The following is a 22150-nucleotide window of genomic DNA, read 5'->3' on the forward strand; positions in this document are numbered from 1 at the left end:
TTCGTGTCTAGAACCTTCTCAAACTTCACGATAAAAACGTAAACGAACGCGCGGCCTGCTCCTGTCAAAGTCTCCTGAACTTCCCCCGGTCCTCCGCTCGAAAGGTAACCGCCTCACCTGCTCTGAATCACAGTTTAACGGCGCCCTTACGGAGGTAGTTGCATCCATTGGCAACCCAATCAGCAGCTACTTTCATTTTATATAAACTGAAGTTGTTGTTTTTTACTCTGGAATCCCATTTCATGCAACCCATCAGTGTAAAGATTCGGTTTTAACGAAAGATATAAACTGTTTTTTATAATTCTAATAACTACTGCCTCCACTATGAAAGAAACATTACTTGCCCACAGAGCCGCCTCAAATATTGTCAGAGGTGTGAATGTTATTTTACGCACCCTTAGGCTTAAAGGTAAAATGTAACCGTTTTTGAAGATCCTCTGGACTGTGTCTTAGGACCTCGGGTTGAAATCCGTCGTTTTTAGAGCTTGTTTGCATTAGAGATGTCGGTTTAAACATCTTTCAGGACAATAAATTAATACTTGTTCTGAGCTTGAGGTCTAAACAGTTATTAAAAATGATTTCACACTAAAGAACAGGCCAAATCACTTAAGTGCAAAATAGATGAAAATACATTTAATTATTGGAATATGCGCAAAGTAATTGTCTTGTATGTCCCCCAAGATACATGTAAAAATACACAATTAACTGAATTGCATTATTGCTTTTTGGTTAACAAACTATCCAGCTTTATTATAACATGAATAAACCATTGTAATATCTGGGAGTCTGGAACAGGCTACCAACCCATGTTGTTTGACGCAGACACCTTAGGTTGTTTAAAGAAACAGCTGGATGAGATTCTGGGATCAAGGAGAAACGAAAACCCAGCGAAACTACATGGGCCGAATGGCCTCCTCTCGTTTCCAGATTTCCTCAAGTTCTTGCTGTGCGGGAGCTGGCTGAGTTTTGGAGACGCACCAAGTACTGGCAGAAAATTGCAGGATGGGGCTCCTATTCTGAGGTGAATTGTGGGGGGAAAAAAACCTCAAAGACAAGCCCTTTCAACTGGACATCATCATTAAGGAGAGCGAGCGAGGGAAAGGAGGGAAGGAAAAGGGGGTTCGTCCCCATTCTTGGATATACTTTGACATGCTGTGTTGCAGTGAAGAGCCCACATCACTAACTGAAATAATATTGGTTACAGACATATTATAAAATCTGTCGACAAAAAAAAAATGTCATCTTGGCACAGCGATAGAGGTTTTGGTTTCTGAAAAAGAAAAATTAAAAATGACAACAAGACACAAAACTGGCAGACCACCACATTTGTAAAGAAGGATTGTCTGTCTCTCTCTTTTTTTAATATCCTCACTTAATCCAAAAAACATTTTCTCTGTGTGTGTGTGTTTTAAATGCAGTACAAAATCTGTTTGTATGCAGTTTTTGTCTTGGTCTCTCAAAGGCTCCAAAAAAACACAGCTATATAAAAACCAACACCCCAAAACAATTTAAAAAAACAATAATTTAGAAGAAAACAAGAAGAAAACAAAACAAATACAGGACTCTTCGTTCTCCACTTTACGTTGTCAAAGAAACAGACAGATGATGTAGGTCTCCTAGTCCTCTTTGGAGTGGAGTTAGTGATAAAACCTAATACAGCTGAGCCCAAACCTAATACAGCCAAGAAATGCAAAGCCAAATGATCTACATGGGCCCAAACGGCTTGTTTCTAACCTTTCTTATGTTCTAAACCTCTGGTTCTGAAGAGCAACAGGCCCAATGGTTATAAATCTGACTGAACTCCATGAACGATGTGACTGTTCACAGACCCTTTTACTGAGGCAGGCACACTCAGCATTAGGGGCCTGTGCATCGGTGTAGAGGTGAGGGCTGTGCCCCCTTGACTATGGGGTTGTGGGTTTCAATCCCAGGCAGGCGGATGGATGGCGGCACTTCTGCTGCACTCCCCCCCGAGCCCCTCCCCCGGACCTTCAGCAAAGCACCTTGCCCCATAATTGTTCCGCCGAAACCAGCCAGATAAACCAAACACGGGGGCTGTTTACAAAAAATGTGTTTCCGTTTTTCTGTGCATTTTGCTTTAGGTACCACCAGCAACATCTTCCAGGTACATCCCCCGCTCAGCCACTGTGTCTCTTGATTGTAGGCCCCTCACGCAGCCCTGCCCCTGTTCTCGAACTGGGGACAGGACGTTGGCAAGGCAACACCAGAAACTCTGCTTATCCAATAGGCCTGTCAGACTCACAGTCACACAGAGCCCAGATGAGGACTCGCATACCTTAAGTGATCTTTCATAGTTCATAATTGGGGATGGGGTCTTTGAAGCCATGAGCAGGGCTTGTGCCATAGCTGGTGTTTACGATGCAGCCTTCAGCCACAGTCAGCACAGCCCTCTGGGAAACATCGCTTAGGTGAATCCCCAGCTTTCAAGGCGTAAAACCCCAGCCCCTGCCGATGACCTGGGGCCGATCGAGAAACAGAGAGCCTTCTTTTTTGGGGGGGGGAGTCTTGTTTTGTTGACGTGGCCACAGCACAGGCAGACAGAAATATATCCACGAAGGCCAGCCCACTTTCGAGCAAAAATTAAAAGGCTGAGTGGTGAGCTCGGTCAAGCACGCGGACCCCCCTTGGATCAATATAACACAGTGCCACGGCGCAACGGAGGGAGAAACATGAGCACGGAAACCAAACTTGTTTAAAATAGCGGAACGGCCTCCTGTCACCGCGGAAGCGCCGAGCCAGAGCCTACCGCTGACGTCATCGCAGCCTGGGCCACAAGCGCCCGGTATCTAATGTCAGCCGGTCGGCCCTGCTCTGTGAAGGCAGCCCTGCGTCCTCTTGGGCTGGCCAGGCTCTAGCATGGCTGGCAGAGCTGAGGTAAAGCCCAAACCCAGCGGGAAAGAAATCACGGAAGAAACACACTGGACACTCCAATTTAAAGACACAAATAAGCCTCTCTCAAACCCAGAAGGAATTCGAGATCCTCTCCAACGGTTTTTCGAGCTGACCCGGCGATTTCAGCCAAGAAGGGCCTTGGCGATGCAAACAGAACACCCCCGGAGACGCGAGCAAAACGCAAAAAAAAAAAATTAAAATTCCTTACACATTTGCCTTTTTTTTTTCCTTTGCCAAACCCGCAGAGTCAATATAAAATTACCAAGCCACAAAAAGGGGGGTGTATGTGTGTGTGTGTCGGGGGGAGGGGGGGGAATCACATTTTTTTAACATATGTATTTCTTTTTCCTCCTCCGCCGTTATTAAAAGCAGAAATCGCTTCGATTACAGGGCTCCGAGAGCCGCACATTCCTCCCAGTGTCGAGGGCCCCGCGAGGGACGGGTTTGGAGCTCCAGGCAGGTACTAATCCACCATTTCGCCTGCAAGCGCCTTCTTCTCTTCCTCCGGGGAATTTGTGTTTGTTTTTTTCTTTTTAACGTTTCGAAATGCTTTGGAAGGGAGGGAGGGAAGACCACGCCCATTCGACTACCCGATGTCCACTTCCCGGGGGTCGTTTGCCCTGTTTCTGGGGTTGGTGGTTGCGGGGGGGTGGGGGTGTGGGCAGACGATACTGCATTCGAGTCGACGAGTCATGCCCTCCCTCCCCACTCCGGGCTGCACGCTGGCGCTGGGCGAACCCTGGCCCGCAGTCCTCTGGGGTCGTGGTCAAACTGGCAGTGCCCGACTCGGCCAACCCCCCCCTGCACGACTCGCCAAGAGCCCGTTACTGCCCTCGCCGGCCACCCTGCTGCAAGACATTTCGACTGGAACCGGAGCATGAACCCCGAGAAGAACAACAATAAGAGGTGGATCTTTTCTCCTCAGCCCCCCTCTGAGTCGTGAGCTCTCGGGAAAGTGCCGGGGATTTTAGAGAAGGCACGTGGCAGAGCGAAATCCGAACGAGGGTCTGAAAGGCCCTGGAAGTGCAAAGTAAAGAAAGGTAACCCCCCCTACCCATTCAATCCCAGCCCCACCCCGTCCCAGCGCGATGGCTCGGACTTCTCCGCCTTTCGGCATCCCCCTGACTAGGCTGTCAGCCACAGGGCGGCCTCTGCGGCAGGCACTGACACGCCAGCGCGGGTCATCCGACGCCAGCCGCTTCGACACGCAACAGGAACGGCGAGCAGGCCCCCAGGCAACAAACAAATGGGCTCTGACTCTGGGCTGCGGTGGGTAGAAACCGTTTGCCAAACCATCCCACACAATGCGAAGCCACAAGCAATGGCATGGGGTACGCATTAGCTCTCTTGACGGGGGGGTGGTAGATTTTTAAAAAGAAAAATCCACGCTGGACCGTACGAAGGGATCAGATGAGCAGGGACCGTCAAGAGGTCACTGGGCGCAAAACCTCAGTTTGGCCTAAGGCTGACGCAGGGCTGTCCACAACCTGTGCCCCTTCTGCCAGTACCTGTGCCCCTCTGCCAGTACCTGTGTCCCTCTGCCAGTAGCTGTGCCCCTTCTGCCAGTGCCTGTGCCCCTTCTGCCAGTGCCGGTGCCCCTCTGCCACCCACAGGCCAGCCCAGCCCCTTCCTTGTCTCCCACTGCAGGACCCGTGGCAGAGTGGCGCTTCCCAGACATTAATCACTTCCGCTGAAAACTGAGGAATCGACCAAGAGGCTCCGTAAGTGTGGAAGTGTTGCCCTCCTGGCACTGCCAGGCTGCCAGCCCCTCCGATTGCTGGAGCCCGGCTCACTGGGGCTGTGCACCAACACGGCCGGCGGCTCGCAGGGTCGAGCCTGTCAACTACTGCACATCCCGTTTCCAGCCGTCTTCCGCACGTCTCTGCGCCTGGCGCGTTTTCTTCAGCCAAGCAGCGGTCGCAGAGGATCACAGCGTTGTAGTAAGCGCCAGAAATTTAACAAGAACCACTTGAACGTTGCATTGCCTAGTCAGCATGGCGCAGCGGTCTCGAGTGGACTCGGCACCAGAGCAGCGTACAGTTCTGGGACCTGTCTTCTGTTCTGCTGATGGGATCTGATTAGTACAGGGCTCTCCAGTATAGGGAAATTTTTACAACCTAAACAAAGTGTGTTATTAACCAATTAATTACTGATTCAATTAAATAACTGGAAGTCTACCGCACAGACCAAAGAGCCACATACACTGGGGTCACCAGGACTGGCTGATTCTGGACTAGAAAGTACCTCTTCCTACCAACTCCTTGTTTACCTGAGAACAGGCATTAACAACATGAGAATGATTACAAGCAAGAAGCAAGAAGAGGATTGTGGCTTGTTAGTAACTAACTGATCTAGGCATCTCATCCTGTTTTTTGAAAGAAATCAGGGTGTTATCTTAAACAACTTGGATGGGCAGCTTGTTCCACACTCCCACCACCCTTTGGGTAAAGAAGCGCCTCCTGTTCTCAGTTTTAAATGCTCCTCCATGTAGTTCCCCCTTGCATCGTCCAGTTCATGTATCACCGCTGATACTGAGGATGTTCAGGAGGTTCACTTTGTCAGCGCCTTTGAGGATTCAGCATTAAATATAATTGGAAAAAAACAAACATCTTTAGCTTGCAGGAGTGCCCATAAACTAACAGCCAACAACACTCTCAAAGGCACTTTCTGAAATAGGGGCTTCACTGTCATACACATCATGCATACCCATTCCAGAAAGGTCTCTGTTTACAAAGCTGATGAATCTAATGTGTATCAATAGTTAGGGAAGGCTTTCCTGCGTGTTTGTCTGTAAGAGTATGACCCTTTGTTCACACAGTGACACTGGAGAACAGTCACTCCTGGTAAGAAGGTGAACTTTTCTTAATCCAGTGTCATTTGCTTTGTTGTGCAGTCAGTGGGAGGGATAACAGCAGATGAACAACTTTAAACAACTGCTAAACAATTTCTCAGAATCACATTAAACCTTCCCAAACTCTTAAGCTGTATAACTGCAGTTTGGCACTCCTTGATCTTCCTGCAGTTGCTTTGATCTTTTTCAGAACCCTAATTTTGGTAAGCATGGGCAGACATGCAAAAGAAAAAAAATATCTTCTTGTCTCTGTTAGGCCATTTGCACTGTCCTGCTACCTCAGGACAAGGCAAACAGAGGCAGAGGAAGTGACATCACAGCGTTCTTAATGGAACAGGACAGAGAATCTGGTGTTGACCTATGTTAAATTGTCCTAGGACCATAGCCGTGCGTTCTCTGAATTTGGCTCACAGCCTGCTGGCTTACCGTGCCTTAGTGAGATAATGTTCAATTGAACTAAACTGGAACACACACACCCTCACGTGCACACACACAAACCACAGTTTCATACTAGTGCTGATGCTATTGCTTGAGGTGGACGAATGCCTTTCTTTTTAAAAACAAATAAAAAAGCAAAAAATATGCATCATTTCTGTATCCACATTTATGTAATAAAACAGTGCTTCATTTTTGCCAAAAAAAATTAAACAGCATGAATAAGTCCTGTCTTGGAGGACTACAACGTTGAAGTCTTATGGTGCTGGTGTTAAAATGTCTTCCCCATTGATTGCTGGCTGTGGAAGACGGCCAGTTAGACAGGTGAGTCCAGGATTCACCGCACGGCAGACAGCCTGTTACAAAGGAAGAGAATTCTGGGAAAACACAAGCCAAGCCTCCCCTCCTGAGCGCTCCCACACCACCGGCCCCTTCTCGTACAAATATCTGTGCCAAATCTCCGGCACCACGCCACGTCTTTCGAGGGAGCCTGTACGAATCAGACACGACTGTTAAAAAAACATTAAAAAATAATTTAAAAAACGTTTCGGCATCAGACTTGCTCTAATCTCCTGTGTCTCACTGGCCCCGAATGCAAGGGACTATGGGATTGAATCGCAGACCTAGAGGAACGCCAAGCCATTCAGGGAACCCGAGCCACAGTGATTTCAGGGAGAAGCTCGTGATTCGCGTCCCCGTGGCCTGCTTCAGTGGCAGGAGTCTGCTAGTACAACGTTTTGATCTCTGTCTTCTTCACCACCAGGGGGCTTTGAGAGCAGCCCATGCATGACAGAGCGAGCGTGAGACAGAGTAGGTTACAAACTCCAGTGAAAACAGTGTAAAGGTGACCAATGCAACATCGAAGTCTCGCCCCTTTCTCTCTCCCAGCCCAACCATCGCAGTCACTGTCCTGGTGGACGGCTGCCGAATCCTGCGGCTACTGTCCCTTCCCAAGACAGCAGGGAAAAAGAAAGATGGCGGAAGACCGCACGAGTGTCGTTCGGAGGAGGCCGGCCAACACCGCGCCCCGCGGACAGGTCAGTGGAAGTCTGGCCTCTCAGGGCCGAAGATCTGGCTGTACTCGCTGAGGATGAGCTCCACCACCTGGTTCTGGTACACCATGTTGATGGCTATGTTGGAGTTGTCTCTCTCGGGCCTCATCAGCGTCGGGCCGAACACGATGCCGATGTTCTGGGTGGTCATGCGGTTGATGTCGGACTGCTCCATCACCCTGCACCCGGGGAACACAGGGAGAGAGGGAAGTGCAGGGTCAAAGGTCATTCTAAAAGGGCCTGTTTGTGCCACAGTGATGAGAGCAGACTGCCCGCCGTTGAGAACATCTGCACACTGAGGTTACAAACCCATTAGGACAGAGCAGTACAATTTGCCGTTCCCCTCCCTATATTGACTTGCGTTTCTCAGAGTCCTGAAATGAGCAGTTAATTGTTTGGTCAAATAAATCCCCCTTGAGCTGCATTCAGGCACGTCCGCTTCTGCCGGCCTACCACAATGGAAAGCGATACGTTTTTGGAAAAGCTGGAAAATACGCCATGGGCGGTCAATTGGAATTTGGGAGCAGAAGTGGGAAATGCGGAACTAAATGCCGTCCAGGCACAGGGACCGTGACCAGACGTCACGGGACAGAGCCGTCCCCGCAGGGTTGAGAACAGGGCCAGTTGTGATCGCAGAGAAACCGAGTGGGAAGAAAGAGGAGAAGAGGGGAGGAGGATGGCGGAGAGCACCAGGGAGATGGCAGCCCGTGGACACTCCACAGCGCCCCCACAACCCCCCGCGCGCTGTCAGGCTGGCACTCGTTAGAGGGAGAGGATGGCACCTCGGAGGCAGGGAGCAGCAGGCGAGGGATTAGGGGAGAGGGGGAGGGGAGGTGTGGTGTCTGTCCTGGGGCCTCTGCAGTGCTGCCAGTGGAAGACAGGCAGAGCTCTTCAACAAAAGCTCCTTGGCTACTTGCGCCCGGGAGAGGGGCTGCTTGGCATGGGTCTTGGGCATCCCATTGGGATCCCTGAGATGGCTGTGCTGATCTTGGCCCAGCACTGGGCTGAGGGATTATTCTCTTCTGCACGTCTCCGGGCCTCAGTATTCTAGCCACAGACGAGCTGATCACCAGCATTAGTCATAAGTGCCGGAGTCTGAAATTCCTACGAATTCAGAACTGAAAGTGCTTACAATTCTGAGCACCAACCAAAGCCCTGTGGTGCTGAGCTCCAGTCGGGGTTAAATGGAAGCCTGACACTTCGAACTGCAGCAGCGCTGAAGAGAGGGGAGGGGGGAGATGCCGATTCTCATTTCCACCAGCAAAGCAGCTCCGTTTTGGAACCGGATGACTGAGCGAAATGTTTAACAAGCAGTTTGATCTGCCCTTGATCCAGCGCATTCATTTCTGTTTCTCGCTCGTTCGCAAAGGGTGCGCAAGGACAGCGCCACATCCTGGAGAGAGCTGGGATTTCCAGCCGGAGAGGAAGGAGTTAAAGGCTCGTGGTGGTGCCTTCTTCTAAAAATGACATTCCCACCCAACCACAGAGACCGAGGAATTGCTCATAGCGTCCACATGAAAAAAAAAAAGGCGCAGAGAGAAAACACAGGGCCGCAGGGAGGGAGGGGGAGTACAGAGCACGGGTTTCCAGTTGCGTTTCTGTCTCATCCAGCGGGCGCCCCACAACTCCTCCGAGAGAGCCGGGACACGCAGCCCCCTGTCCGGGTGTCAGCTCCACCGGGAAACAGCCTGGCTCTCCACCCACCGGAGAGGTATGTCAACCAGCACCCTGGGACACGACTCTTTCCCGTTACCTCTGGCCATGGTCCCCGGACCCACAATCCGGCTAAATCCATTTCCCACTTCTGCTCCTGAATCCCCTGTGGTGCATTTTTCCAGCTTTTCCCCGGACGCCAACAAAATCTTTAGGAAAAATAAACTAATCGCTTTTTATTTTTGGTAGTCGGGGTGCGGCACAAGGAATAATTATCGCCATCAATCTGAGCCCCGAACATGCAGAGTGATTTTTCGGAATGCACTGCAAAGCACTGTGGGTATAAAAATACAGGATGATGTGTTCACATGAGTAGCACATCACCATCAGTGCTGCCAACCAGGATAATGGGGGCTAATAATCTGCCACTCAGACCCCAGGTACCTACAGTGTAAATCAGGTTTTCATAATTGTTCAAATATTATTCATAAATAATTATGAATAAATATTATTATTATTCAAATATTATTCATAAATATTAAATATTATTCATAAATGTAGGGCTATGGGTCTCGGAAACATGGTCAAGTCTTCTGGCTGGCAAAAGAATTTCCATTTTAGTAGATGATCTTTTCAACCTCACTGATGTATATATTACAGCAAGCGCCCAACAATACATTTGATTTCAGCTGCAGCCACAGCTCTGCACAAACGTTAACTGCTGTATTCTCAAGATCACCAATCCCAGCTGTGGGCCTGCCCTTCCATTTCTAAGCGGAACGCTCCCCCGCCTGGACAGCTCTGGGATTGCAGGCTGGGCCCTGTCCTACCTCTTGAGGTGCTGCAAGATGTAGTTCAGGGTGTCGTGGTTGGGAGGCGGCAATTTTTTCACCAGACACTTCATGCGCTCTACCTTCTCCATATAGTCAGGTATTTCTGCACAGAGGGAGGAAACAAAGCTTAAATCTCAAACTTTCCAGGTATCTAAACTAATCGGCACCTAAGCACTTTGATTAAAACCTAGAATGTACTGAAGCACTTAATTGTCATAAAATTACAGAGATTTCTATGTACAGCCCCTGGTCACCTCATATATATATATAATATATTCCTTCTCTTTCTCCTAATGTAATCCCTGAAAATGTGGAAGTGGTACACCATACGGATCATTTACTAGGATCAGGAAGCGGTATTCCAAAATGATCGAGCAATGCAGATCACTCTAATCTAGATCCCAGGATCATTTCCCTCCTCCCGACACTGCTCCGAGTACAAGAGAACTGCTGCGGATGTCGGAGAGACTCACTGACGGTCTCCACAAAGTCATTGAAGAAACTGTAGGGAATGAGGGGCTCGGGCAGCTCCCGGAAAAACATCTTGAGAGCCCCGGTGATGACGTGGATGTCCTCCCATTCGCTGTCATCCAAGTTCAGCTTCTCCTCTAAGAGCGGGACAGGACGGAGCAGGAGATTAGTCAAGGAACAGGGAGAGAGACAGGAGTGAACAGGGAGAGACCGAAGTGAACAGGGAGAAACGGGAGTGAACAGGGAGGGAGAGACGAGTAAACAGGGAGAGACAGGAATGAACAGAGAGATAGAGACAGGAGTGAACAGAGAGAGAGGAGTGAACAGAGAGGGAGAGACAGGAGTGAACAGGGAGGGAGAGACAGGAGTGAACAGACAGAGAGGAGTGAACAGAGAGGGAGAGACAGGAGTGAACAGGGAGGGAGAGACAGGAGTGAACAGAGAGAGAGGAGTGAACAGAGAGGGAGAGACAGGAGTGAACAGGGAGGGAGAGACAGGAATGAACAGAGAGATAGAGACAGGAGTGAACAGAGAGAGAGGAGTGAACAGAGAGGGAGAGACAGGAGTGAACAGGGAGAGACAGGAATGAACAGTGAGATAGAGACAGGAGTGAACAGAGAGAGGAGTGAACAGAGAGGGAGAGACAGGAGTGAACAGGGAGAGACAGGAATGAACAGAGAGATAGAGACAGGAGTGAACAGAGAGAGGAGTGAACAGAGAGGGAGAGACAGGAGTGAACAGGGAGGGACAGGAGTGAACAGAAAGAGACAGGAGTGAACAGAGAGAGACAGGAGTCAACAGAGAGAGACAGGAGTCAACAGGGAGGGAGAGACAGGAGTGAATAGGGAGAGAGACAGGAGTGAACAGGGAGGGAGAAGAGGGAGAGGGGTTACAGGGAACGGGGAGAGGAACAGTAGAGCAGAGAGGAAGGAGACAGAAAGACGAAGAGGAAGAGACAGAGGGCAACGAAAGACTGTGAGGCTACAAACACTTCCTCAGCCCGGCGGTCATTAGGAAACAGCAGGCCAGGCTTTAGAGCAGCAACAGCTTTAGAGCTGGAAGTTGAGAAAAAGAGGGCCGCTTGCAGTAGAGAAAGCCCATCCGCTCAGCGGAGCGACAGCAGACAGTCCTACACAAGAAGACGACTTCTGTGAAGGAGAACGACTGCCCCCTATACATGCCTGAGAATCTTTCAAAGACAAACTGCGCTGTTACATTTTAGAAGAACAGTTTTTGTCTATCAACTTAAATGCAGTCTTTTCTGGGAAGATAGGGAAGCCACAGTTTTCATCACACTTGAACTTCTACATAACCACGATTGCATTAACTGTGTAGGGCGCACCTCCCTGTTGTGACACAGCTGCTGTACTCACTGTTTGCCAGTAGGGGTCTCTACTGGACAGATGAAAGGGAGAAACAAACTACCAAAAAAGAAACTACCAGGGTAATGATGACGAACATCTGGTATGCAGTTTTATTTCTTGGCATAACCAGTGAACAACTCAATTAACTTGACTGGCGAAACATGGCCCTGCCCCAGGTAACTAAGCAGCGCTGTCGTTGTCATTAACCGTTAACTGCCTGTTTCACAGCTGGGGGCTTGTGCTGCTGAGTGTCTCTGTTAAGAAATGTGATCAAAAAAGGAAAGTCTGGCCAAATGGTAATCTATGGTAATGTGGGTGGTCAGTCAGTCACTGCATACTGACACACAAAACCCCTCTGGTCAGGGTTACATGCACCGCGCCAAGCAAGCAGGATTCTTGAGTATCTTGTAGAGTGCAAAGCAACTGCATTTGTGATATAGCATTATACTTCTCAGATGTAATGCATGCCAAATTGTGACTCACATGTTATACTGTTCTTTAGTGGTGTAATATTCCTACTGCATATTTATTACATGACGGGCTGTTATTCTTTCACAGTGTTGTGAAATGCTTACAATCCATGGATCTCATTTGTAATATACACCTTGGCCAGGACTGAAAATGGATGATCTTCCTTGTTCATATATCATATACATACATACATATATATATTATGAACAAGAGTATTTCACATTGAGCACTGATGTGTTGTTGGAATGTTACACAATTAATGTCAAAAGGGAAAATACTGTTTTAAAAAGGTACCATTAGCACCCCTGTGTAACTTCTTCACTTGTAAATGGTCACTGGCCCTCGATGTATTTGTACACGTAACAATCCAACTTTGAACACTCCAGCTCAGAAATGTTCACCTGCATTAGGGAGACTGAAGCCTTGAATAAATAAGTGGACAATTGATTCATTGGCACAGTTCCTTTGAGGTGCGCAATTTAAAATCGAGTGTCTTACACATCAGAGATAAAGAGCGGGTTGCACAGAAAGAAGGAGCACGGCGTAGTGGCAGTGTGACAACGGTGTCAAGAGAAAGCTTCGCAGACAGAAGTGCGTCTCGTCAATATTCCAAAAGCATTATGGGTAAAAACAAGGCACCACACAACACTGCACAAAGCAAACAATGAGGCTGCCTACAGGACCTGTGGAAACTCATTCTCAGAGCAGGATTGAAACTATTAAAACATCTCATCTCATTCCTTAGCTGCTTCCTCCTGGCGAGGCTTGCAGTGGTCACAGGCTGAGCAGGCCGGACCAGACTGCCCTTTCCCCAGCAACAGACTCCCAGACGCTCCCAGGCCAGCAGAGAGATAGGATCCCTCCAGCGTGTCCTGGGTCTGCCTCAGGGTCTCTTCCCAGTGGGCCGTGCCTGGTAGACCTCCAGCAGGAGGCGCCCTGGGGGCATCCTCACCAGATGCCCCAGCCACACCTGCCATTTCCTCACTTGCCAGTGACTCATAATTAATCTAATATACAGTGTGCTGTGCTGATGCCATATTTATATGGTCTGTATACAGGCACATCATGCACACAGTGTAAATATTACCTTTAAAAGCTTTAAAAGAGAAAGTTTAAAAATGGGCACATATGAAGAAAGGACTACTGTCTGGTTTGAAAATGGAGGGACAACAGGTAATGGCTTTCGGTAAGTCTTCTTATGTCACTCATAACAGTAATACTGAGATAACAGAGAGAACTCATGTATCACCCTGTTGAGTAAATGTAAAAATAACTGTAATTTTATTCTTGGACATGGCTCATTTAGTCTGATCATTTCTAACACTGATACTGGAGAAAGAAGAGTGATGAGCAAGAATTAACAAATTAATTCTTCCTGGACCACTAGGGCATGCTTTTTTCTGCTAGATTTCCCTGTGACTTCTTAGGTAGCGAACTAAAAAAACAGTAAAAAGATGCTGAAACTACATGAAATTACTGTGGTTGCAAACCTGTTTACAGTGTCCCTACTGAGAATATTCACAACAGGTTTCTGTCAGCTGTGCACACAAAGTGCACAGGCATGTCCAGCCAGCAGGTGGCGCCACAATAAAAAAAGCACAGTGATATTCCACACAAGAGCACCTGCAGAGGACAGGACAGAGGACAGCTGCTCACGGGACCCATCGTGAGAGGACACAAGCGCGTAGCTCAGCATGTCTGACACCACGGGGCCTGCACAGGGCACTGGTCAAGTGCAAGTCACTTCCTGAAATCCCACTCCTGGCCACAGAGGTAAACATAATGCTGCTCGTTGCCCAGAGTCATGTAGTTGCTCCAGAAGGCTGGTTGCTGATTGCAACATGACCCTGCTCCGACACAGTGCGGGATTAAAGCACAGTGACACACTGACCCCCCCCCCCCCCCCAGGACCAGGACAGGACACCCTACAGACACACTGACTCCCCCCAGGAGCAGGACTGGACACCCTGCAGACACACTGACCCCCCAGGAGCAGGACTGGACACCCTGCAGACACACTGACCCCCCAGGAGCAGGACAGGACAACCTGCAGACACACTGACCCCCCAGGAGCAGGACAGGACAACCTGCAGACACACTGACCCCCCAGGAGCAGGACAGGACACCCTGCAGACACACTGACCCTGCAGTCTGAAAGCCCAGTGTCAGCAGTGTCAGTCTGCTCGGGCTGGGAAGCTGCTCTAGTACTGCAGCAGCCGCTTGAGTTCCACATGACCAGGCCTGTGCCGCACCCGTGTACCAGCGGACATGTGCGTGAAGCTGAAGCGCTGTGCTGTCGCTCGGCCCGTCTCTCTACCTTGGACCAGTTCCTCGGGGAACAAATACCTCCCGTCCGTGGTCACGGCTCGCTCTGCAAAGACCAACACGCCGTTAACTCCTCTCGCCTCGGGACGGCACCGCGGGCACTGTGGGTCCCCAGGTCACACAGCTTCCAGTGTCCATGGAAACAGCTGCTATACAGTCTCCATGGATGGAGGTCCAATACAGTATCCATGGAAACAGCCCAGGTATTGTGTCCATGGTACCAGATCCTGTATAGCATCCATGGGACCACCCCCTGTATAGCGTCCATGATAACAGCCCCTGGCATGGGTATACCTGGTATGGTATCCATGGCAACAACCTCTGTGTGGTATCCATGGCAACTCCTGTACAATTATCCATGGTAACAGCCGACGAATGGTTTTGTAGAAGACACTATACAGTAACTGGTAACAACTCTTGCATAGAATCCCATCAGGAGATACTAGTCATACTCCAAACATTGAAAAGTAAACTGCATCCTGTTACCAGGTACCAGGCTGACAGTCAGGGCAACTCTGGCTGAATCACCCCAGCCTCGGCACTGCCCTGGGAATGGACTGACCCCAGTTCAACCCAGTGGAGATTAAATTCTCTTTAAAAAATGAATTGACTAGATAAGCTGCAACCATGGCCAGCAGGACACAGCTGCCAGGGGGCCGGGGCCCTGCCCCATCCCCATGCCATCCCCGATACCCCCCGACACACGCCACGCCTGGGCCGGCACTCACCGTGGTCCACCTTGAAGCGCAGCTTCTGGATGACGGCCAGATTCCCACTCACCCTGTAGATCCCGTCCGTCTCCAGGCCTGCGGGGACAGGATCGGCCTGCTGTCAGAGCCCTGCGTCCGGTGGCACGAGCACTAGCTGGCACACTGCCACATGCAGGCACGGGGGGCTTCAGCAATGACCCCTAAACCACCTGCAGTGCTAATGTCCATCCCCCAGTCCATTCTCCCTCCACTGCTCCCAGTTCAGCATCACGGGGGAGCCGGACCCTATCCCTGCGAGACAGGGTACGCCCCGGACAGGACGCCAGTCCATCACAGGGCAAGAGGACCCTCACTCACACCAGGGTCAGTTTTCCCACTTGCCAATTAACCCAGCAGCATGTGTTTGGATCGTGGGAGGAAACTGGAGCACCCAGAGGAAACCCACTCGAACACAGGGCGAACGTGCAAACTCCTCACAGACAGCACCCCAGGAACTGAAGCAGCAATGCCAATCACTGCGCCAGCATGCTGCCGAATTACTAAAGCCGCTTTCTAGAAGTTTTTTGGACCAATGACATGGGTTATTCTAGCTTTCCAGATTTCCAGCCAGGCCTGTTGCCACGGGGACAGATGTGCAGGGAGGAGGAGACCCACCTCTCTTCTCCACGGCCTCCGCGCACATCCGCACGAACTTCGGCACACTGCTCTTCTCCCTCTCACACAGGGCGTCCAGCCGACAGCCGAACACCTGGTCTGCAGGGACACAGTCATGGACATGCAGCCGTTAGGAGAATCTGCAGCAATCTGCAATCTGCAGCCACAGGAGACCAGTCATCTGGTTACTTATAGGATACACTGCACTGGGATCTCCCTGATCACACCGATCATTTAGGAGCAGATCCGCCTGCTGAGATCTAACACTCTAAAGCACAGCCAGTGAGAGTCCGCAAGTAAGGGGTCTGCAGGTTTTGACTTCGAGGGTCTCAATCGAGCAGGTTTTCCAGGTCACATCAAACTCACTCCATCTTAAAAACAGAAAGATTGTCTCAGCTGTTCCAGTTCATGGGCTCAGTTCTTTTCACACACTGAGCTTCTACTGACTGAGTGACCAGGAGACCCTGCTGGACAGAAGACTGTGGCCATGTGGGCCCCAATCCCAGCTAGGATTCAGCAGCTGTCTCTCAGGCAGGCTCTAGGCTCCAAGCCACACTGGGAAGGCCTAGATGCCTCCTCCGTGTATTCACATCAGTACGGGTGTTTGTGTACGTGTGTGAATATGTGTGTTTTGTGGGACTGTGTGTGAGTGCGTGTGCTTGTGCGTGCGTGTAAACGTGTGTGAATCTGTGTGTGGGAGTGTGTGAGTATGTGTGTGCTTGTGCATGCAGGTGTACATGTGTAAATATGTGTGTTTTGTGTGAGTACATGTGCGTTTGTGCATGCGGGTGTACATGTGTAAATATGTGTGTTTGCAGGAGTGTGTGTGAGCATGTGTGTGCATGTGCGTGCGGGTGTATGTGTGTGCGAGTATGTGTGCTTGTGGGAGTGTGTGTGAGTACGTGTGTGCGAATCTGTGCATTTGCGGAAGTGTGATGGTGAGTGCGTGTGTGCTTGTGTTTCCACAGCTTCCTTTGTGCAGTACCCTTGATCAGGCCCTTCTCCTGCAGGGCCTGCAGCGGCGGCCTCTTCAAGATCAGCTTCTTCAGCCGGCTCTTCACCCGCTTCTTCTCCGAGCTCTCCGCGCTGGAGGTGGAGCGCAGCACTGCTGGGGGGGGGAGAGGGGGAGACAGCGTGAGAAGAAGCCAGTGGTGAGGCTGCATCCGAAACAGCAGCTGCAGGATCAACCTGAGAAACATCACGGCACCAGGAGGCTTGTGTATGTGTGTGTTAGCTCTGGGGATGCGTACTCCATGGGGATTGTTTCACACTAAGCACACCTGCTGTTCCTGAGACTTGCGATGTGCTGTGCTGTGTGCGTGTGAGGGTGGTTGGCATGCTCCTTTAGGACTTTCTCCTGCTCCCAGGAAAAGGAGTAGCTCAAGAGTTTTAGACACATCGACTGAGACACTCTCACGTTCCAAGCTTCTTGCAGGCTTTTTCCACTTCTGTGCCCCTGCAGGCTCTTTTTCCTATTTCACTTCGGCCCTCCACCTAGCTGCTCCAACTGTTGGGGTGCTGGGTCAGAGTGCAGTGAGGACCAGTGGGGCGCAGTGAGGACCAGTAGGGTGCCAGTAAGGAGCAGAGGGGCTCACTGGGGTGCTGTGAGAAGTGGTGGGGTGCAGCGAGGTGCTGTGAGGCGTGGTGGGGCTCAGTGAGGATATGTGGTGTACTGTCAGGCGACACTAACAAGAGGACTTGCGGCTGGCCCGGATGTCGTCTTCGTCTCCGCTGTGGTCCAGGATCTCGGTGCTGCCAGCGCGGCGCAGGGAGTACAGCAGCACGTTGTCCAGGGGGTTCTCCCGGTCCTGAAACGCAGAGCGAGCACGTCACCCGCGGTACAGCGCACTCACCCTCCTGTTTCCTCCAAACGGCCCATTGGCTGGCCCCCCTCCCCCCCCCGGACCCGAGACTCACCAGGCGGTCGATGACACTCTGGATGGTGCTGTACCACTCCCGGATCACCGAGTCCGTCTCCGATTGCAGCAGGAACTCGTTCCCAGTCACTGTCCGCAGCTGAGGGGAACAGGTTCACCAGTACAGCTCTGAGCTCACTCCCCACCCGCCCACAGCTGAACGGCCATCGATACAGCAACCCCCCCCACTATCACCAGGACAAGCAAGGGAGACCTCTACGGAAAACTAGGCTGTCGACCAGCAGGTGGCGCTCTTCGCTCACTGTACTGCAGTCCTCCAGGTGAGACGTGACCTAGCGGTCCTGACTAGATGGTCGCTAAAGATCCCACAGCATTGTTTCAGGAGAGCAGCGACACTAACCCCGAGATTTGGGAACAATGTGGGAGTAATCAAGGGCAGCACCAGCCCCCTCAGTGTGCAACACAACATCTTGTTAATCGGCTCGGCTCGATCATTTCCCTACAGCGGCTCTTTCTGTTGCGGCTGACAATCATCCTAATGGAAGGCGGCCATAATGGAGAATGTCGTGTTTTCTGAAGCTGAAGAAAAGAAGATCAGGCTAAGCGATCTCAGACCAGAGCTACACCACGTCAGGTCATTGCAATAGTGCACAATATGCAGAAGAATGTAATCATTTGTACTGCGTTTGGTTTTGAGTCTGTCAGATGCACCAGCGAATGGTAGACAAGCCAGATGTTACACACGCAGACTGCTGGAGGTGTTTTTACTAGAAGTTAACAGATTCACGTTTCCTGTCATTGTACACACGCCGTGTGGGTCACCTGGCTCACAATCGGCACTGCCCGGCCAAACAACAGCGTGAAAGCAAATGTACAGTGCAAAAGACTGTTCAGCAATTATGTGTAATCAGCATTAAAGCGCCTTGTTTTCCTCGTGGTTTCTCCTGTATTTCATTAAATGGAGGTATTGGAAATTCAACCAGTAGCCCTTGGGATTGCAATCTCTCTCCCAATAACAGCAGCAGAGCAGAAAGGAGCTTTTCAGGGCTCAAGTTGATTAAAACATACCTGAGGTCGAAAATCTAGGCAAACTGATTGCTCGAACGTTTTTTTTAGAAATTGTTCCCACCTGCCCAGCCTTACTGATATCGTCTCCCTTGTGATTGAGAGCACTTTTTTTTTTATTTCTTACTTAATTTCATATTTATTTCTGCATTTCCTTTCTACAAAGATCCCCTTGATCATGATTTATTGTTATACCAGCTCTTTTTCCACTTCACTTTCAATGTTAAAATACATTCTCTTTGTAAAATGTGTGCCTTGCGGTCTTGTTTATAAGTCATTTATTCCTTGTCCTTCAAAGCGGATTAATAAAAGTTTTCTTTCTATATGTTTCAATTATCTGATTGCTCTAGATAGTAAAGTCGGGTTATGCCGGGGGCTGATAAGAGTTGTGTTTGTGCACATCATGACCTGGAGGGGCCCCGTGTTGCCTAGGACCCCCTGATCGAGGGGATGAAACAACCAGCCGCAGGCCGCTGTCTGTGCTGTTCTGTTCTTTAAAGGAGACAACCAGCTGATAATTCTCATAGAAGTGCTATCTGTTTCCTGTGGGCTGCTATCTGCACCGGCACCATCTGGGTTTTCTGTACACAGGGCCAGTAGATGTGACAGAAATGAGTCCAGAAATGTGGTTTAATACACATACTGTCGGCTCTTCGACCTGCCGGGGGTGAGAATCCGTAGAGGGGCCTGTGTCCCCCTCCTCTCTCCCTCTCTCTTCCTGTTGGTCTCCTTAACTCCTGCACTCTCTGCTCATCTCTTTCATCCCCTCCATCTCTCACTTTCTTCCCCTCTGCTCCCCTTCCTGCCCTCTGTCCCACCCCTCTCTCTGCTTCTCTAACTGCCCCCACCTGCCCCTGTCCCACCCCTCCCTCTGCTCCCCTTACTGCCCCCCACCTGCCCCCTGTCCCACCCCTCTCTCTGCTTCTCTAACTGCCCCCACCTGCCCCTGTCCCACCCCTCTCTCTGCTCCCCTTACTGCCCCCCACCTGCCCCCTGTCCCACCCCTCCCTCTGCTCCCCTTACTGCCCCCCACCTGCCCCCTGTCCCACCCCTCTCTCTGCTTCTCTAACTGCCCCCACCTGCCCCTGTCCCACCCCTCTCTCTGCTCCCCTTACTGCCCCCCACCTGCCCCCTGTCCCACCCCTCCCTCTGCTCCCCTTACTGCCCCCACCTGCCCCCTGTCCCACCCCTCTCTCTGCTTCTCTAACTGCCCCCACCTGCCCCTGTCCCACCCCTCCCTCTGCTCCCCTTACTGCCCCCCACCTGCCCCCTGTCCCACCCCTCTCTCTGCTTCTCTAACTGCCCCCACCTGCCCCTGTCCCACCCCTCTCTCTGCTCCCCTTACTGCCCCCCACCTGCCCCCTGTCCCACCCCTCCCTCTGCTCCCCTTACTGCCCCCCACCTGCCCCCTGTCCCACCCCTCTCTCTGCTTCTCTAACTGCCCCCACCTGCCCCTGTCCCACCCCTCTCTCTGCTCCCCTTACTGCCCCCCACCTGCCCCCTGTCCCACCCCTCCCTCTGCTCCCCTTACTGCCCCCACCTGCCCCCTGTCCCACCCCTCTCTCTGCTTCTCTAACTGCCCCCACCTGCCCCTGTCCCACCCCTCCCTCTGCTCCCCTTACTGCCCCCCACCTGCCCCCTGTCCCACCCCTCTCTCTGCTTCTCTAACTGCCCCCACCTGCCCCTGTCCCACCCCTCTCTCTGCTCCCCTTACTGCCCCCCACCTGCCCCCTGTCCCACCCCTCCCTCTGCTCCCCTTACTGCCCCCCACCTGCCCCCTGTCCCACCCCTCTCTCTGCTTCTCTAACTGCCCCCACCTGCCCCTGTCCCACCCCTCTCTCTGCTCCCCTTACTGCCCCCTACCTGCCCCCTGTCCCACCCCTCTCTCTGCTTCTCTAACTGCCTCCACCTGCCCCCTGTCCCACCCCTCCCTCTGCTCCCCTTACTGCCCCCCACCTGCCCCCTGTCCCACCCCTCCCTCTGCTCCCCTTACTGCCCCCTACCTGCCCCCTGTCCCACCCCTCCCTCTGCTCCCCTTACTGCCCCCACCTTCCCCTGTCCCACCCCTCTCTCTGCTTCTCTTACTGCCCCCACCTGCCCCTGTCCCACCCCTCCCTCTGCTCCCCTTCCTACCCCCTGCACCCCTTCCTCTTCTCCCCTCCCCAACATCCACCTGCCTCCCCCACCCCTCCCACTGCTCCCCTTCCTGCCCCCCTCGTCCCCCCCTCTTTCTTACCCGGAACACGTTCTTCTTGCTGGACAGATCGTTGGCCCAGTGCACCTGCGCTCCCCGTAGGTCAACGCTGCTCTCCGGCTTACTGTTGCCTGGATGCTACACAACGACACAACAACAACCACACATTGACACGCGCCTGGCACTGTCAAGATCACCGCTCGGTGAATTCTACTTGTGCCCTCCGGTTCTTGTTTCATGGTTTCTGAAGAAGTCTGCTGCATTGACTCGTTAGAGGCAGCTGTGCTTCTGCAGTCTGGCAGGCACACATACAGTACGCATCCACAGGGCTGCACTGTGATTGTGGCAAGGGATCTCCACCAGGGGGCGCACTGACTTACCCAAGTGGAGGGCGTCTGCGTTTTGGGGTCCTTAAAGAAAACCAGGCTGTTCCCCACCAGCACTACCCAAGAGGCATTCCAGTTCTTCCTGAAAAACACCAGTTTGGAAAGGCTGTAGGGCTAACACACTGCAGAGAGCTGCACAGTACTGTACAAACCACAGCTGTGCAGCAACAGTCCCAGCACACAGTATTAACTAAATAACCCCGCACAGCCCTTGTGCAACACTGGACTGAGCAAAGACATTGCAGTGCAGATGTTGACATACATAACTCTGAGCAACACAGCCAAGCTCAGAGATACTCCCTGCATCAATGTGCAGCAGAAGGACAAAAAATATCAGATCATTAATCTAATGAAGGTCAGATAATTGGACAAACACCTGTAAGAGTGAGATTACCGGCAAGACACAGACAGAAAGGACTGCATCTCACCTTAGCTTCCTGCCCCCTTCAGCAATTTTAGTCTTATTGAGCATGCCGGCCTTTTCCAGCTCCTGCGATCAAAAGGAAACAATGAAACAAGGTGTCGAGCAAATTGTAATGTTGGCACGAGTCTCAAACACGTAGGAAACTATGCATTTCATGCGTCTTTAAAAAAAAAAGATGGGATCCTGGAAAAGAACAGGGGTACTCACAGCAGGAAGGCCATTATACCCCTAAAGCAACCTGACTTTGCCCCAGCTTATGGGAGGGTGTGCGCTGCGTTAGGGCATCACTAGAACACGAATCGTGATCGGCTGGTGGGAGGAGGGCGTCGGGGGGCGCTCACCGGGGTGGTGCTCTCAGAGCTGTCCGGAGAGCTGATCGGGGAGAGGGGCTCCATGCCCCTGCCACCCAGGACGTGATGAGACAGGTTTCTGCGGTGCTGGGCCATCTGGGGAAGAGGTCAAACAGGGCACC

The 22150-nt window shown here is 51.5% G+C and overlaps 1 protein-coding gene and 1 long non-coding RNA gene across 13 annotated transcripts in view; one reads left to right on the forward strand and one right to left on the reverse strand.

Annotated features, from left to right (window-relative positions):
* Positions 1-17: 17 nt before the first annotated feature.
* On the forward strand, positions 18-4681 carry LOC148678496 (uncharacterized). The gene is made up of 3 exons (XR_015939193.1): positions 18-104; positions 3304-3373; positions 4561-4681. It is a non-coding gene; the product is annotated as an uncharacterized LOC148678496 (long non-coding RNA).
* A 1669-nt stretch (positions 4682-6350) lies between these two features.
* The window catches only part of arhgap9 (Rho GTPase activating protein 9), a 59255-nt gene continuing 43455 nt past the window's right edge, over positions 6351-22150 (reverse strand). For 10 of the 12 annotated variants that reach the window (XM_088633653.1, XM_088633652.1, XM_088633641.1 and 7 more), the window contains 13 exons: positions 22020-22124; positions 21683-21744; positions 21249-21336; positions 20911-21006; positions 17650-17748; positions 17423-17540; positions 16718-16840; positions 15733-15831; positions 15097-15174; positions 14361-14414; positions 10211-10345; positions 9735-9840; positions 6351-7430 (listed from right to left, as the gene is read on the reverse strand). In XM_088633653.1, the coding sequence (XP_088489779.1) occupies positions 7238-7430; positions 9735-9840; positions 10211-10345; positions 14361-14414; positions 15097-15174; positions 15733-15831; positions 16718-16840; positions 17423-17540; positions 17650-17748; positions 20911-21006; positions 21249-21336; positions 21683-21744; positions 22020-22124 (1356 nt within the window). In that variant the 3' untranslated portion in view covers positions 6351-7237. The remainder of the gene's footprint in view (positions 7431-9734; positions 9841-10210; positions 10346-14360; positions 14415-15096; positions 15175-15732; positions 15832-16717; positions 16841-17422; positions 17541-17649; positions 17749-20910; positions 21007-21248; positions 21337-21682; positions 21745-22019; positions 22125-22150) is intronic. The other 2 variants (XM_088633650.1, XM_088633651.1) reach the window with 2 other exon arrangements.

The sequence above is a fragment of the Lepisosteus platostomus genome, chromosome 1, assembly GCF_059453375.1.
Source record: "Lepisosteus platostomus isolate fLepPlt1 chromosome 1, fLepPlt1.hap1, whole genome shotgun sequence".
In the NCBI taxonomy this organism is placed as follows: Eukaryota; Metazoa; Chordata; class Actinopteri; order Semionotiformes; family Lepisosteidae; genus Lepisosteus; species Lepisosteus platostomus.